This window comes from Ambystoma mexicanum, chromosome 10 (assembly GCF_040938575.1).
Source record: "Ambystoma mexicanum isolate Mex_15411 chromosome 10, UKY_AmexF1_1, whole genome shotgun sequence".
Taxonomy (NCBI): domain Eukaryota; kingdom Metazoa; phylum Chordata; class Amphibia; order Caudata; family Ambystomatidae; genus Ambystoma; species Ambystoma mexicanum.
Window position 1 is genome coordinate 1642849380 of NC_090932.1, and position 15964 is coordinate 1642865343.

Consider the following 15964-nt stretch of genomic DNA (forward strand, 5'->3'; position numbering starts at 1 on the left):
CCTACGCAGAGGCTATCCTCTGACGACACCACATCCTGGAGGGGTGAAGCCATGCTGCACCGCAGAGCCACCGGTGATTGGGAGAGACCAAGATGCGGAAGAGGGACGTTGTGAGGTCGGCATCACAAAGTGCAATATCGCCAAGGTGATTATGGGAGGAATCCCATAGTACCCGTTGGTGTGGGCACGTTGCCACTGTGGTGGGCCTGGGGCCCACGAACAAGTGCCAAGACCAGAGACCGACGGCAGGAGGAATCCTCCGTTCCCTGTGTGAGAACCGAAGAAAGCAGCGAAGCGGTTGGAATAAGGAAAACAAATGCTTACTTGACGGAGACACCGAGGAGAGCAAGGATCAGCAATGTCCTCTCAGGCGCCACCTCAGTGGAGCACACCCAGAGGTAGTGAAGTTACCACAGTTGCCTAGAGCGGAGGGAGGTGAGCCGAACAAAGCCTGAAAGGGGAAAGAAAAGCCAGTGAAATAAAAGCATGCATGGGTCAATATGATCCACAGAAACCGAATATGCTAGTTACAGTTGCTCTAGAAACCTGAGTATTGGCATTGCCAGAGGCTCAAGAGACCACCCCAAGATATAAGGAAGTAAGAGGACCAGAAAGTTCTAGAGAGCCCTGTCGAGATAAGTGGAACTTTGCAAGCTATATGTGAAAGGGATAGAAATAAGGTTTGCAGCTTAACAAAGCTATCCCTAGACGATTCCACAAACAGGTATTTGGTATTGCTGGTTGTCATGCAGAGGTTACTCCCTTTAATGTGTAGCTGCCACACTCACAAATAGTTACATTAAGTCAAAATGAGGGTGATCCTCAAAAGCGCCAACCATTCAGTGCATCATTTGTTGTGTTATTCTGGTGAGTCAATTCATTTGAAATACTGACACAAAGATTTGTATCCAATTTATGTCTCAGTTTTATTTTAACGGTGTTACTTCACACCAATTTTCAAAGAAATGGTTATTATTAGTTCATAGGTAAAGGTCGTTCAACACGTGTTTCCCCATTTGTATTTTCAATGGTTCATCAGGAGAGAAAGGGTTTCTATAACACAAAACAAAAAAATAATAAAAACAGAAATAAATCTGTCTTTGTTGGTCTAGAAGGTTGCATGATTATAATAATGCAAAATACTTGATTGGTTGTTGTGATAGCATGTTAAATCATTGTTGGTCATTGAGAGAATAGCTATACATCACATATAATTCTTAATGTACATAGAAAAGGGGACTCACCCTAGCTTCTCAATTTCAGATATGATGGGTCCAGTGGCTTGATTCAAATCACAATAATAATACAAAGGTCGCTGATGGGTAGGTTCTTAATTTGTCTGGATACAAGCAGGTGCCCCAAATAGTTTGATGTGGAAAGGAAAAAGAAGAAAAGAAGTTTTTGTGCAAATAATAAGGCTCAAAGGTTGATAAGAATGAAAAAGATTCAGCTTATGGTTATGGAGCCTAACCAAGCTTCTAGAACAGAAAGAAGAGAGAATCTTACCTTGTAGCACTTAGTGTACAAGAGCCATGATAAACCAGGTGTCCCGTTGTTTCTTTTGGGAAGCACGGGTTGAAAGTGAAACTTACCGCTTTTTGTATCGCAAGATCAGCGTGATGACGTCCGCACGTTAACTTGCAGACGCGTCATGACATCATCACGTACATCCTGCGGCCGTTTTGGATGGCAATGCGAACTTTGTCTTTTTTGTACCGTAATGATCTGAAATAACATGGGAGGAAAGGCAAAAATGATAATAGCAATATAGAAAGTGATTGCATGCCAATTATAGGTGCTGATCATCGGGATCAGCCCTTTTGTGATGTGTGAGAAGCTATAATGCAATGCATTTTGGTGTGAGGATTGTTTGCTGTTTGCTTAGGAAAATAATTAGAGAAATTAAGATATATGTATAAAGTGTCAATTTTGCAGGAAAGTTATGGTATATGTATAAAGTGAGAATTATGCAGGAAATGTTAACATTAGAAAAAACAGAAGAGAGGAAAAGATTAAGAAGTTAAAAGGCTTAATAAATAATTTTTAAGAAAATGAAAAAGATATGCATTTACAGCCAGTAATACATCTCTGAATCACAGTTCAAACCAGAGATACAAGTGTCCAAAATACAAATCCATGTTGATTCTTTCTAGTGTAGGAGGCTCTTTGTTTCCTCCTCTTGGTGGCTGTTTCACTTTTTCCATACCAAAGACTTTGAGGTCCTCGATGATAAAGTTTTGGTGGTCTGTAATAACGTGTACTGATGGGGGATATCTATGGTCCTGGTTTCTAATGGCTCTGAGATGCTCAAAGATTCTGTTTTTTAGTGCTCTAATCGTGCTGCCTACGTAGAGTTTTCCACAGGTGCATTCTATTTCATATATATAACGTTCTTGGTGTTACAGTTGATGAAATGATTGATGCGTTTTGATTGTCCATTTGGCAGGAGGATTTCTTCCTTTCTCTGATATATGAACGGGCAAAGTTTACAGTTTCCAAATTTATAGTTGCCCAAGATAGGATTTTGATTGGAAATTTCTTTTTGAGTTTGGCTGGAGATGGGGCTGAGAAAGCTGGGGCTAATTAGTTGCCCAATAGTTTGTGCACGACGGTAGCTAATACTGGGATGATTTTCCAGATATTTGTTTAGACTTGGATCCGTTTGTTGTCGGATGTTCCAGTATTTATTAAGAAGTCTCTTGATTTTAGATGCTTCCGTACTGTATGTTGTTATGAATTTAGGAACTGTTTCCATAGTTGATCTTTTTGGTTTGTCTGTCAAGAGATACTCTCTTGAGATGTTTTCTGCTTTCTGCACTGCTTCTCTCACAATCTTAGGCTAATATCCTGTTTGTTCAAATTCAGATACTGTTTTCATTAGATTTTCTTGATAAATGGTTGGTATGCTGCAGTTTCTTTTTAGTCTGAGGATCTCACCATATGGAATATTATTGATGATGTGTCTTGGATGGTGAGAAGTGGCGTTGAGGAGATTATTGCCAGCTGATAGTTTAGTGTAAAGTTTGGTGTGAATCTGGGAGTTTTCCACAAACAGTTCTAAATCTAAGAATTCAATGGAACTTACATGTTTTGTGAACGAAAGATTGTAATCATTCTTATTAAGATGACATATGTGTCCAGGAGTTTGGTGTCTCCTTCCCAGATAATTAGGATGTTGTCGATGAATCCACCCCACAATTTAATGTTGCAATAGTTCATGGTTACAGGCATATTTTAGTTCGAAGAACCCCATAAAGAGGTTTGGATATGATGGGCAAACTTAGACCCCTTAACTGTTACTTGGAGCTTTCTGAAGATGTCTTTGTTAAAGCGGGAAATGTGTCCTTAAGTGAGAAATTTAACATTGAAAGAATCATTTCATTTTGTTGTTTATACGAAACTGATCTTGTTTTCAGGAAATATTTGGTGTTTTCCATACCTTTTGTCATGTTGGATGATATGTTCGGTGTCTTTTACAAATGAGGCAAGTCCTGATGCAAGCAGCTGAAGATGTATATCAATGTATTGTGATATTTTCTCAGTGATTGACCCTATGCCATTAATGATGGGTTGAAGAGGTGGTAAGTCTGTATATTGTTAGTGGACTTTTGGTAAAAAGTAAATGGTGGACATTATAGAATCTTTGCTTTGCAAACAGAGATATTCTTTTTCTGTCAATAATCCTTGTTCAAACAAAAAGTTACTGTTTTTGTTCCATTCCTTTTCCGGATCGGGTACAGGATTTACAGTAAGTTTCTCATAGCATTTTTTATAGTTGAGGTGTTTGTTGCCTTTCCGATTATAATCCAACTTGTTCATGAGGATGATTTTACCTTCTTTGTCTGCTGCTTTTCTTATAATTGATTCGTCTTGAGCAAGTTTTTTAAGAGCTTTTTTTAAGAGCTAGTTTTTCTTCCAAGTTGAGGTTATTTTTGGATTTGTAGGTCGAGTTCTTTAGGTAGTTGTCTCGAGTTTTATTGATGACTGCTTTGTGAAAGATGTCAATCACGTTTTCTGAAGAGAGTCCGGGTGTAAATGTAGATTTGGGTCTAATGGTGGTTTCCTCTGACAAGCAGGATACGATTCCTTGTTCCTTCAAGAATAGTTCTGTGGTGTATTCCTCGTCTCCTATGTTTAACAGGTCAATAGTGTCTTCTACCAAGTCCTCTGATAGTAATTATGGATTGGATGTAATTCTGTCAATTTTCTTTTTAGGAGTTTCCTCAAAGAATTTTTTTGATTTAAATTTTCTGCTATATTTGTATACATCCAATTGTGTTTGAAAATAGTCTCCTTTATATGTGGGCTGAAGGAGAGACCTTTGCTTAATGCAGATTTTAGTGCAGGAGTTACTTGAAATTTGGATAGATTCATAATCTGCTCTATCTCCTCCTCCCTTGTCTTTGCGATCTTGTTTCTACTTCTAGTTTTTCTTTTGCGCTCCTTCTTTCCTCCTCTATTCCCTCTGGGATGCTTTGGTTTAAGGTATTTTGAATACGTTTTGTATTTGGCTGAGTGCTTCTGCGTGTTAGGTTGAGGATGCGTGAGCTCTTCCTGTGTCTCATAAGTTCCTCTAAAAAAGGGCCGTCGTTTTTTTGTTGATGCCAATGACTCAATAGGTGCTTGCTCATCCAATGTCCCAGCTGAGGCTGTATCTAATTGAGTAGGTCTTGCATCTGTGTCGCTCTTGGTTTCAGCATCTGATGTGGAGGGGGTGGATGTATTGCTGGATGTTTTGGGTTTCTTTTTATATTTATTTGAGAATTTAAAGTGAAGCAACACCGTTAAAATAAAACGTTGAGACATAAATTGGAAACAAATCTTTGTGTCAGTATTTGAATTGAACTTTGACTCGCCAGAATAACACAACAAATTATGCACTAAATGGTTGGAGCATTTGAGGATCACCCTCATTTTAACTTAATATATGTGAAAGGGAACCTGCAGGGTTCAGTCAGCCAAGCCAAAAGTAGAAGACATTGGCAGAGGCTCAAGAAACAGTCCCAAGAGCTAAGAAAGTCAGAGGGCCAGAGTGGTCAAGAGAGATAAATGGAACGTTGCAAGCTATGTGTGAAAAGGAACCTGGAGGGTTAATTAAACCAAGTCAACAGGAGAAACAACGGGAACTTGGAGACTCCCTTTGTATAAAAAGTAGAACAAGAAAACATGTGACCCAACTGGTGGAGGCGGATTAAGGGATCATCCCACTGTGTAGAGAATTTGAGACATTTGGTTTCTTTAGACTTAGATTTTCCTTGAGTAGCCCAGAGAAAGACTGAGAACTTTTCTTTGAACTGTGAAAATGATCATTGGGGTTGTGACACAGACTCAGGAAGAAATCCTGGACATCAGCTTATAACTGGTATAGGAGGACATTTATTAAAGGGCATATGACAACATTGAAAATCTATTAAAAAACTATAAACAACACTATTTGGATTCCTCTTTTCATTTATTTTCAACACATCAGCACGCTGAGGGCACAGTCAGACAGTTTTTCGTCTTTTCTTTTTGAAAAAGACCATGGACCTCATTACGAGTCCAGCGTTAACCGCGGTGGTAAATCCGCCTGGTTACCGCCGGACTCGTATTACCATTCCCCCTCTGTGACTCCCGTAAATACCAGGGCATTACGACCCTGGTGTCCTGGGAATCCCGGATGCGGAATGGTGTAAATCCCCATTCCCATTGAGTCCGATAGGACTCAATGGGAATGGGGAAGTGGAAACGCCGGCACCATCTCGTGATGGTGCTGGTGTTTCCACGTCCGCCTGCAGGCGGGAGGTGTTCAACCCGCCAGGTCAGACCTGGCGGGAAGATCACCTCCCGCCTGCAGGACTCGGGATCGGGTGGTCCGGAATGAACAGTGGCGGCGGGTTTACCGCCACTGTTAATTCCGGACCGCCCGACCTGTAATGAGGCCCCATATATTGAATATAATATACAGTCTGATCAGCCTCAGACAAAAGAAAACCAACTTGCAGTCCAGCAAACCACTACTTACCAAATAAATAACAAGTCAAACTCAGAACAAGGCTTGCCAAAGAGTTGCTTTAAGGCTGAAAGAAGGGACCACTTGGACCTGAACTAACATTATAACTGGTATAGAGAAGTCTTAGCAGAAGGCATGGTACTCTGGCTTAGATTTGTTTTCTTTCCTTAAAGTGGTAAGGCCAGGTAGTTCATAGGTTTTTGGACTGAGGACTATTTTTATTTTATCTAAAGACGAGCACCCTGAGCTAGACCCTCTTAGCAATAGGGTGTGTGTTGAGTTTAAACAAAAAAAACAACATCTTGAAGCAATGTCCTTGAGCCAGACTCCTCCTTCTGATTTGCCACAGGGCTGAGGGAGACAACTGGTAAGAAAGAATTCTCTGAAAAATAGGCCTGGGACAAGCTCTGTGTTGAAGGAGGTCTCGCCCTCTTCTCCCATCCTTCCATGCAAACAGTGCTACATGGCCGATTCCAGTGCACAAGATTAACTAGAGGGCACTGCCTCTTCTGCTCGGGTGACATTCCTGCACTTCCGTTGAAGCACCTTTTTGATGTGCTTCAGAACAGCCTACTGGAGCATCAGCTACGTTTCTATAACACTGTCCAAATCCTGGCTAAATAGTCATGATCTGAATGTACAGCTAGGACAGTACATTTCTAAATCTGCACCCTTCAGGTACAGCCAAGGCCATTCTCGTCACATTCACCATCATGTTACATCGCTTCATTGCCCCCACTCCTAAAACTAACAGTGTGCAATTCAACATACAGTGCTACATGTGGCATGTTGGCATGGTATATAGACTGGGTTTAGTGCGGAGGCTTTGAATGAAATTGGAGCTTGTTGGTCTACCCCATATGTGTGTGAAGTATTACTAACACTCTACGCCCTCCCTGCTTGTATTAATGCTTTTTACTTTTTCTTCACTTCAGCCACCACGGGCCTGTGACGATTATTGGTCAGAGTGGAAGCACTGCAGGGGCCTCCGACACCGGTTCCACTATTATTATACCTTTGGTGAAACGCCTTCGTGCCAGCAGTGGAAAATAGACTACTCCACATGCCGGGAGTGGGAGAAAATGCGTAGTTCTGCAGCCAAGGTAACCCAGAAATTATTGATTTGATGACACCCATCCATACCTAGTCACTGTAGACCATTTGTAGCCTCTCATTCTTTATTGCTCTGCCACATAAATTATTCACCAGTTTCTGTTCAGCTGGTTTTTGATGTGATTAAGGATTATGCCTCCAGCACAGTATGCATTTAGCAGCTTTTCGGTCAAGAACTTCCCATCATTCCTTTTGAGGCTCCTTATCCCGTTGTTCTGTGCCTTTCTGGAAATGACCAGCACCTCTGCTGGAACATTCCCACCTCCTCTCCTGGGCAGTTAAAACCCAGTCATTTCCCTGCTCTCCCACCTCCCAGTTCTTACATCCTCTCTTGTAATACTGCATGCCACGTGTGAGGGCCAACAGAAAACAGTAACAAAATGTTTGTTTTGAGAACCTTTATTTAGGCTCTCAAAATGATCCGGCAGTGGGTAACTCCCACAGGAACTATGGAGAAACCTAGAACTGAAACTAGGGCACCAGCAATACATGTATTGGTTGGGATAAAATGCTCACGTGGGACGTGGGCAACTTCTACAGGAGGTAAATAGAACTTACACACAGTAAATTGTGATACATGTACAGATTGGGCTAAAGTAACAGTGTCCTCACTCGGTTCTCCATCTACAAAGCAAAAGTCTGAATCCTTTCCCATCTCTGGGAATACTTGTCCTCCTCCTCGGCTGCAATCTCCATCTTATTGCTGAAATGTCTCTTACCCTACCCACCATCATTTGATTGGAAGGTTGCCTTTCCAGGTCAGTGTCTGGGTCTCCTGAGAAGCTGCCTTTCGGAGACGTGGCTATTTTCTCATTGGCTTCTCCCTCTTTTAGGGAGGCTGCCCTTCTGGCAATTTTGGTTAGGCTGAACACCTCTCCATTCTAGTTACGGGGTTGGCTCTCTTATGTCGAAAATACTTTCTGCTTGCTAGCCAGCTATTACCCTGCCTGACGGGGTTGTCCACCTGGACTTAGTGTCTCAGCAGGCCAGGTGGATGAACGCCTCCTACTCATTCTCCTTTTCCTCTCTCTGCTCCAGCTCTGTAGCCTGTGCTTCTTCCAGCTCAAGACCCATTCATGAGAAAGCTGCTGATCCTTTAGTCTCCTCATTGGTGGTCTAGCCAGCTGGGCTACATGAGGAATCCCATTTGCTATGGGGCTTTGTAGTTTCAAACAGAAAATGAGGTCTTTATAAGTGTTACCGGTCATGTTGGATTCATTCCATGTGCTCTCTATACCTTCATTCTGTGACACAGTCGTGACTGAGCTGCTCCTCTGTGTCTTGTCTGACTCCCCTGGTTTGAGGCTTGCACGTGGGTGCTCATTGCTCTCTGTTTATTTTGGGCTTTCCTATTGTATAGGGACCCACCCTGCTTGACGTAAAGGTTTTACAACATTTTCAGTAGTGAGAAACCTCATTTTCCAGAAACGGGAGACATTATTTATCCTTATGATGTAATGACCAATGTTGCCCTCCTTGTATGAATATCTGATGCTGGGGGTGGTGGATTCTACATGTCCTTGCGTCTGTGTGAGAGGGAGCTGAGGCTTCCCTCTGTCAGTGTTATTGCAATGAGAAAGAGCTGGGTTACCCCCCACAAGTGCTATTATGTGGGACAGAGCTATACTTTCCCCCAAATAGCCATGCTCTGGAAGGGAAGGGCTTTGCAAAGTTCCAGTCTTCCCTGTGACTTCTTGAATTCCATTTGTTGTTTTTTTCAGCTCTTCCTTATCCTTTTTTTGATGCCCTCCGTTTGCCAGCATGGTTTCAGTCTGATGACTCTTGCAGGTGGCGTTTGAATCACCTCTACCACCTCCTCTACTCGTTGCAACTTCAGAGAGAACACATCTGGGTATCTCCTTGGAAATTCTGCCAATTGTTTGTGGTTAGTTGTGGGGGAGACCTGGTGGCAGGGAGACCCTATGAGCTTGAGTTGATACAGGTGTCACCCGGGTGTTTTTGTAGAGTGCCACGAGCTGTGGGTTGCTATTGTCTCACCAGGTGTTCAGCTTGTTAACCTGATGGAGCTGAGATTATTTCTTCTATCGGCCTTCTTGACTTTATCGGTGAGCCAAGTGTTGGTGCCAATTCTTCTTATCTCTCTCGCTTCTGGAAGGGATTTGGGAGAAGCTGTGATTGCTCAGCTAAATAAACTGATCACACACACACACACCACACACACACCTCCCCCAATATTTGTCATGTGCTAATGAGCACGTCTGTCTTCAGCATAAACACATTTTCCCTAATGCTAGCTTCTTTCTCAGCTTAGGCGCAAGTGACTACATAAAATGGTGGAGTATAATCAAAAGGGCAACCTCAAAGTTCCCCCTTTTACAGTTTTGCGCTATAAATCATTATGCTTCAATTCTAGTCAGTCTAAGATATTCTTCCGGTTTGATGTCGTGATCTTTTTTCCTTATGCCTGTGTCAGGGCAAAGCTATAGTGGTAATACTGCTCCTACTGCTGGTGCACCAAGCCATAATTAACTTGTAAAAGTAAAAGAACCAACCTGTTACTAATATGAGTAAGCCTACCAGGAGAAACGTGACAATCTTTGACCTCCCCATCACCCAAACATACTTGTGAATGTTGTCCACTAATCCATGGAGTGGTATGTCGGTATGTGCACAATTTCCCAAATGTGTGCGACATGACCATGTATTTGCTGCTCGTTATTTGAGATGAATATGCAACAGTCCTCTTTAATGAGCGTGCAACTCCTCCTTGTGCTGCCACCTTGTGCTGCCAGAGTTATGTCAAGCTCCAAATTTGCAGGACCATAGTCCTAATTTCCACTTGTTCCCGCGCCAGAGAACCAAGCATGTAGCTTGTCTCATTGGTCACTAGCTCAAGCACTGCCTGGAGTCTTAAAATAGCATTACCAGTTTGTGTGGTAGCATATATGCAACCTCCAAGTCCTGCAAATATGCACCTTACTCTGCCCCCAGGAATCTATCCAGATGTTAACGGGTGGTTAGCATCCATGATTGCTTGTGCATCTTATTTGCTCCTTTTATGTAGTAAGCAAATGTTCCTGATTTCCTCCAAAGGGAGGTTCTTGAACACCTGCAGGCCAGAAAGTATGTATTGTGATGAATCAGATATGATTCCCCCAGAAGGCCTGGCCTGGTACCCTCATGTGGCCAGGGAAAGCCAGACTCTTCCTGACCCTGAGGGTGGTGTTCTGCGGGAGGGTCACGTGGGGTTGAGGGGAGCAGGTCAGGAAGAATGGAAAACCCCCATTTAACAACTTTCCTAGAGACCCTACAATTGTAATGGCTTATTGTAAAGTTGAAACTATGAAAAGGAGTGAATTGAACATTGGGGACTTCCAGTCCCGCAATGCCAAAAGTACTTGAATGAAGAAGAGAGATGCAGAGGCCCTGAACTGCATATTGCAGGTTATTAAGGTTAATGACCCACACCTGAACGAGACTCTGAGGCATAAAAGGCCCCCTCAGGTGCAAGCCATAGAGAGTAGTAGTAGCAGCAGTAGTGGGAGGTGGAGTGATTGCTGTGGATCCACACTAAAGTTGCAGCTATAGGAGAGCAAAGCTGTCATTTGCTGTACGGATGCTGGTTCTGAGAGGGTCTCTTCCTTCAGAGACCTTGTTTGCAGAGGTCGCGCAGCGGGAAGTGTTGTGTGCAAAAGCGTTCCCCTTGAAGATTGCGATTAGAGGTTGTGCGGCGGGAAGTATGAAGTTGGGACTTTCCCCACAACAAGGCAGGCTCTGGTGGCAGGCGCACACCAGAGCCTTTGGAGCATTAAACGCTCGTTTTCTGAACAGCGCGGGCAGAAAAAACTGAGCGAAGCAGTTTTCTGTGGAGCCCGAAGCAGGAGAAGGAGACAGCACGCTGGCAACGGAGCGAGCGGATGCGCAGGCCAAACCCAGTGAGTTCACTAGTCTATTGTGACCCGGAGCGCTCCGTGACTGCCCGCTGGCCAAGCCTGGGTATTTTGAATACTGAACTAATAAGAAAAGAGCAAAGTTGCAGAAACGTAAATATTATGTATATCAAACTGATGTCAAGCGAAGGATAATGATTCTAAATAACCAGCTGATAAGAAGTGGAGAAAGTGGCAGTGTCATTGTGTATTTGAATGTCGGAACAATTGCCAACAACACACTAAAAACAAATACACACAACTATTGCCAAAGCCAAAATAGGGCAATAACGAATCCAGATGAAGCGAACCAACATTGCCAAAGCCCAGCAGGGGCAATTAAGGAGCAAGGTGTTTATAGATCCTAGAGAAGAAGCAATAGGAAGAACTGACCTGAAGAAGCATTGCCTAAGCCTAAGAAGTAAGAGAATATCATTATCAGCACTTGGCTAAAACAATAGTGGGAGAACAAGAGTGTCAGGTAGGCTGCCCTTCTGATAGAAAGTGTTCAGGAGGAGAGAAGAATAACCTGCATTGCAAGTGGCAGTCAAAAGTATGGAACAAACAGCACCAAGGTGTCTCGTGTTTTCCCAGAAGAAGTAGTCAAAACTGATGTTGTGGAAAGTCAAAAGTTTTTGTGCACAGCATAACTGTGCCAGAAGTGCTTGTTTTAATATTAGTACTTGCCTTAGTCCTGGCAGCAGAGTACACCCGGGCAAGAGACTTGGTTGTGTAGGCCTGGCAGGTGAGTGTACCAGGCGGAAATTATTGAAGTACTGTGGTGTGGTTCAAAGTTTTGAAGAATTGGCAAGACCACAAAAGCTCATTGTGAACTGTTGTAGAATCATCCTGACAAATCAATATTGGTGATGTGAGTGCATTGTGAACTGTTTCAGACAGCCCTCCAGATAAGGTGTGTATCTGGCCTTTTTACGCACTTAATTCATGTGAATGCAGCACCTTCATTTTTCCTATTCATATCCATTACGAGGCTATCCTTGGCAGCTTCCCCATAAATCATGGAGTTCACTGCTGACATCCAACTGGGTTGAGTCATGATCTGTTTATTTAACACTTTCCTGTGCTGGTTATTTCATCTAGCAAATACTTTTACAGTCTGTAAAATGTAACACTTGGAAATAAATTGTGTGTTTTTCCCTGCTTTGATTTTCTGTGTTACAATGTTATTTAAGAATCTTGCATCACTAATGTGCATTACAAACTGCTTTGACACTTTAGGAAGGCTTTTGATGTTAAATTAGTAGATATGTTTGGTATAGTTTTAAAATATTGCAAGTGTTTACATGTGTGCATCTGTGTGTGAGGGCATGCATGAAAGTGCACAAGCACTTGTTAGTCACAGCAGAGCGAGCAAGGAATGGCTGGACACGTGGTCTGAATGTTACTTTTACTCCCCCCACCATCTCCCTAAGCAGGTATAATTCATACATATAGGGAGGGTGAAAATCTACCAGCATTTCTTTAATGGATTTTTATATAACTTGAATGGGAAATTAACAGTCCTTCCCCCATCAGGACTAGCTATTATTTTTTAAATGAGACCAAGTCAACACTTACCAACATTGCTGTATATATATTTAGTAGGGTTTACTGTACTAGTACTTCTCAACAGCTCTGTTATATATTTAAGCACAGTTCCCTAGCTGCTCTGCGGAGCTGCCATATGGGACAATTACTCTTCACAGCAGGGCTAAAGCACATTTAGTGTCGCCATACCCAGATTTCTTAGCAGGACTTCTATGTTTTGGAACACTACCTGCCTTTTTCAACAGCTTCATTGTAATTATGCAGTACCAACATGTGTTTGCAGTTTTAGTATGTAGCTAAAGCACTGAAGAGAAACAGTCTCTAAGCTCTCCCCTCCATTCTCCTGAGGTGGTGGACAGTGTGAGAAAATGTGCATTGCTGTGGTATGCTTCAAGCCATCCTGCTCTCAGTATTGCGCTTTTCCTAACTTCTGATTTCCCCCATGTCTGACACTGCCAAATCTCTAGTACCTCTATAAATCTCCTGCTTCATGTGTAGGATAGGCCATTGAAGGAGGCATGGACCTTGGGACAAGCAACTTATGTCAGGTAAGCCACGCATGGGACTTTCGATGCCCCAACCCTACAAGCCTGTCTGACAAGTTCGTTTTCTGACTAAGCCTTTCAGGAAACGTAGTTCAGTGGGTTTATAAACCTGCCACACAGATCAATGTTTCAGCTCCGAGTTCCAAACCTGTCAATAGCTCTGTGAGCTCATGCTGTGATATGTGTTTAAGATGACGATTTAAGGTTTGAATTGTAGCGGAACTAACTTGGCTTTCCGGACGGTATATGTTTCATGGTTCAGAACTCGCACATCTCATCAGTGCTGCCACACTTGGTATTCAGTGCAGGTAAAGCCTTTGCCTGGAAACAAGTTCACCATCTGCTGATGGGGAAACTCTAAATCTGCAATTTCCAGCCTAACATCCAAAAGCAAGTTTGCATACATTTTAAAAGGAACCACCCCCTTATTTTCAAACTGAACTATATTTATAGATGGAAAATGCATTTTCAGCTTGTATCATTTATCACTTATTGCTATGCTAAAAAGAAGAGAGGAAGAGCAATTACGATGCTAGGAAACACAGGACAACAAAGGGCTGAGGTTGGGGCAAACCGAACAGAGAACGTAATAGAACGGAGGGAGAGCCAGGGTAATACAATGCTAGAGAAAACTTAGGAATTGACACGAGTGAGAGGCACTGTAGTTACAGCAATGGAGACAGCAATGCAGAGCAGAGAAACAGCAATAATAGTATTCTGAGACAGGATATGCAAAATGATACAGATCAAGGGATCACAGCAACAAGCATGGAAACACTCACTAGTGAGAGGTAGAGCAACAAAGTGGGAGACAGGCAAACAAAGTAGCAACAGGAAGGGTAGCGCCAAAACACGAGGAAGAGGCCATGAAACCTGGGTAAAGAGGAAGCAACAGTCAGGGGGGAAAGGCATATTAGTGATGCTGGTAGAGATAGGGACTTTATTTATAAATACCCAACTAGCTGGTATATGGTTCTGTAGCTATAGTACATTCTTAAGGGGTCATGTGTCCTATTGTCATACAAAGATGCCGCTGGAAAGCACACATCTACAAGTTATTGCGTGAGAGACCATTTTCCACAAGTGTAATACATTATTTGGAGCAAGATAACATGAAATACGACTATATTGTTTCTAGCATTTTCCAAACGTTTACCTTTATGCACACATTGGATGGATGTCCAACGCCTTTTACTCTCTTGCAAAGGTGAATACTCATTTTGACTCGCTTAAATTTGTATTTACTCTTGAAATCTCAAAATAGGGAGTACAATACTCGCACCTCAAAATCCTATCTGGTGCACTGGTTGCAGAATCATCCTGGCTGAAGTAGTTTTGTTGACATTGATGCACTGTGGAAGTACACCTTTTTGTTGCTAAGGATTAGTTGTTTGGAACTCTCTACCACCAGTGGAGAGACAAAAGACTTGATGTACATTTTGAACTGTTGATTGAAATCCTTATTGAATCTGGGGAAGGGGCACTTACCAAGGTCACAAGGAGGAACAGTTACCGGGTCTGGAAGATAAATGTTGATTTTGTTATATCTGAATTGCTGTGCATTACCTTGTTGAGCTTGTTGTATGTCCATGTGTGAGGGACAGAATCCCTTTGTTAGAAAGTTTTCTTTAGTTTATTTCATGGTTAGGGAAATCCTCGTTAGGGTAGGGATAGTGAGGTGTTTATCAACCCTTTTGAGTTGAATAAAATGGCATCTTTTGAAAAACCTTGACAAAGTTGTCTTACTCACATTTCTGACCCCTGACAGTATATTACGGTACACCGTCCCACCCATGGGGAAGGTAGTGCTTTATACAGTCCTGTCCCACGTAGTGCTTTATACAGTCCTGTCCCACGAGTCCAAACACCTGTTGGTCAAGGGGAGGCTAGTGGTATTTAGGGCACACTGGTTAGAGTATGACTCTGTGTTGTTCCTGCTGCAATAGTATTGCTACACCAGCCTGGTGAGGGGAACATTACCCTTCACTATGTCTACAGTATTGTTATTCTCATTATAGGAATACTGTTTTAAGGACATTAGAGGCCTTAACATTCCTAAACCAGCGTGGACTTTCAGCAAATGTAGGAGGTATTATTGAGAACAGTACATTCATGGTCGGATGTCTGGGGTAGCGAGTAGCCTAACAAAAGGAGAATCAACCCCGTTGTATAACAGGGTGAGGGGATTCCCCTCTTTCCTCTGCCAATCAATTTATCATAATTCACTGTATAAATGTCCGTTCCCGTCTTGTCCTGTCTCCCCATCCCCATTTCCAACATGTACTGGGACAAGGAAGGGGCCACCAGGAGCAGTGAAGATTACCTATAGACATAACAGTGAGAAGCATAGAGAGGCCTACCACATTAAACCACTAGACTGTCGCAGGCAAGGTCAGGCAGTTTACCTTAACCATTTAACACCTGACTCCACTTGAATCTCAGTTAGGGTATAAAAGTTGTCGTTCTGCCAGAGAAGATGAGCGAGCTGGGGTTGCTGGTTGGAGCGTGGAGGCTGCAGCATGAGGAGCCTGGGAAGTCCGGAGGAGAACAGGATGCCGAAAGGCTGACCCTGTGTGGCCAGAGGGTCGCAGCGTGGCGAGGGAGCCGTGTCTCCAACCATGGAGTCGGAGTCAGGCGAGTTGCTAACTATTGGCCGCATACAGGCAAGTGCTTGTTCGCCTGGGGCGTGAGCCAGTCACATGGGTATCTGAGGGCCAATGGTGGGACCTTGACCTCGGCCCCCAGATCCCAAGAAGCAGCTCGCCATCGCTGCGCTATCTAGGTGAGTTTCGTAGCGGGAGAGAGGGAGAAACCCAGTGGCTTGTGTGTGTGGCTAGAGCAGAGATTTGCAAGTGGAAAGCGGCACGGAAAAAGGA

The 15964-nt window shown here is 43.1% G+C and overlaps 1 protein-coding gene across 1 annotated transcript in view; it reads left to right on the forward strand.

The window, feature by feature from the left end:
- Positions 1-15964, forward strand: part of C10H22orf39 (chromosome 10 C22orf39 homolog) — a 104483-nt gene that overhangs the window by 53923 nt on the left and 34596 nt on the right. The window contains exon 2 of the mRNA XM_069620057.1: positions 6928-7095. Within this exon, the coding sequence (XP_069476158.1) occupies positions 6928-7095 (168 nt within the window). The remainder of the gene's footprint in view (positions 1-6927; positions 7096-15964) is intronic.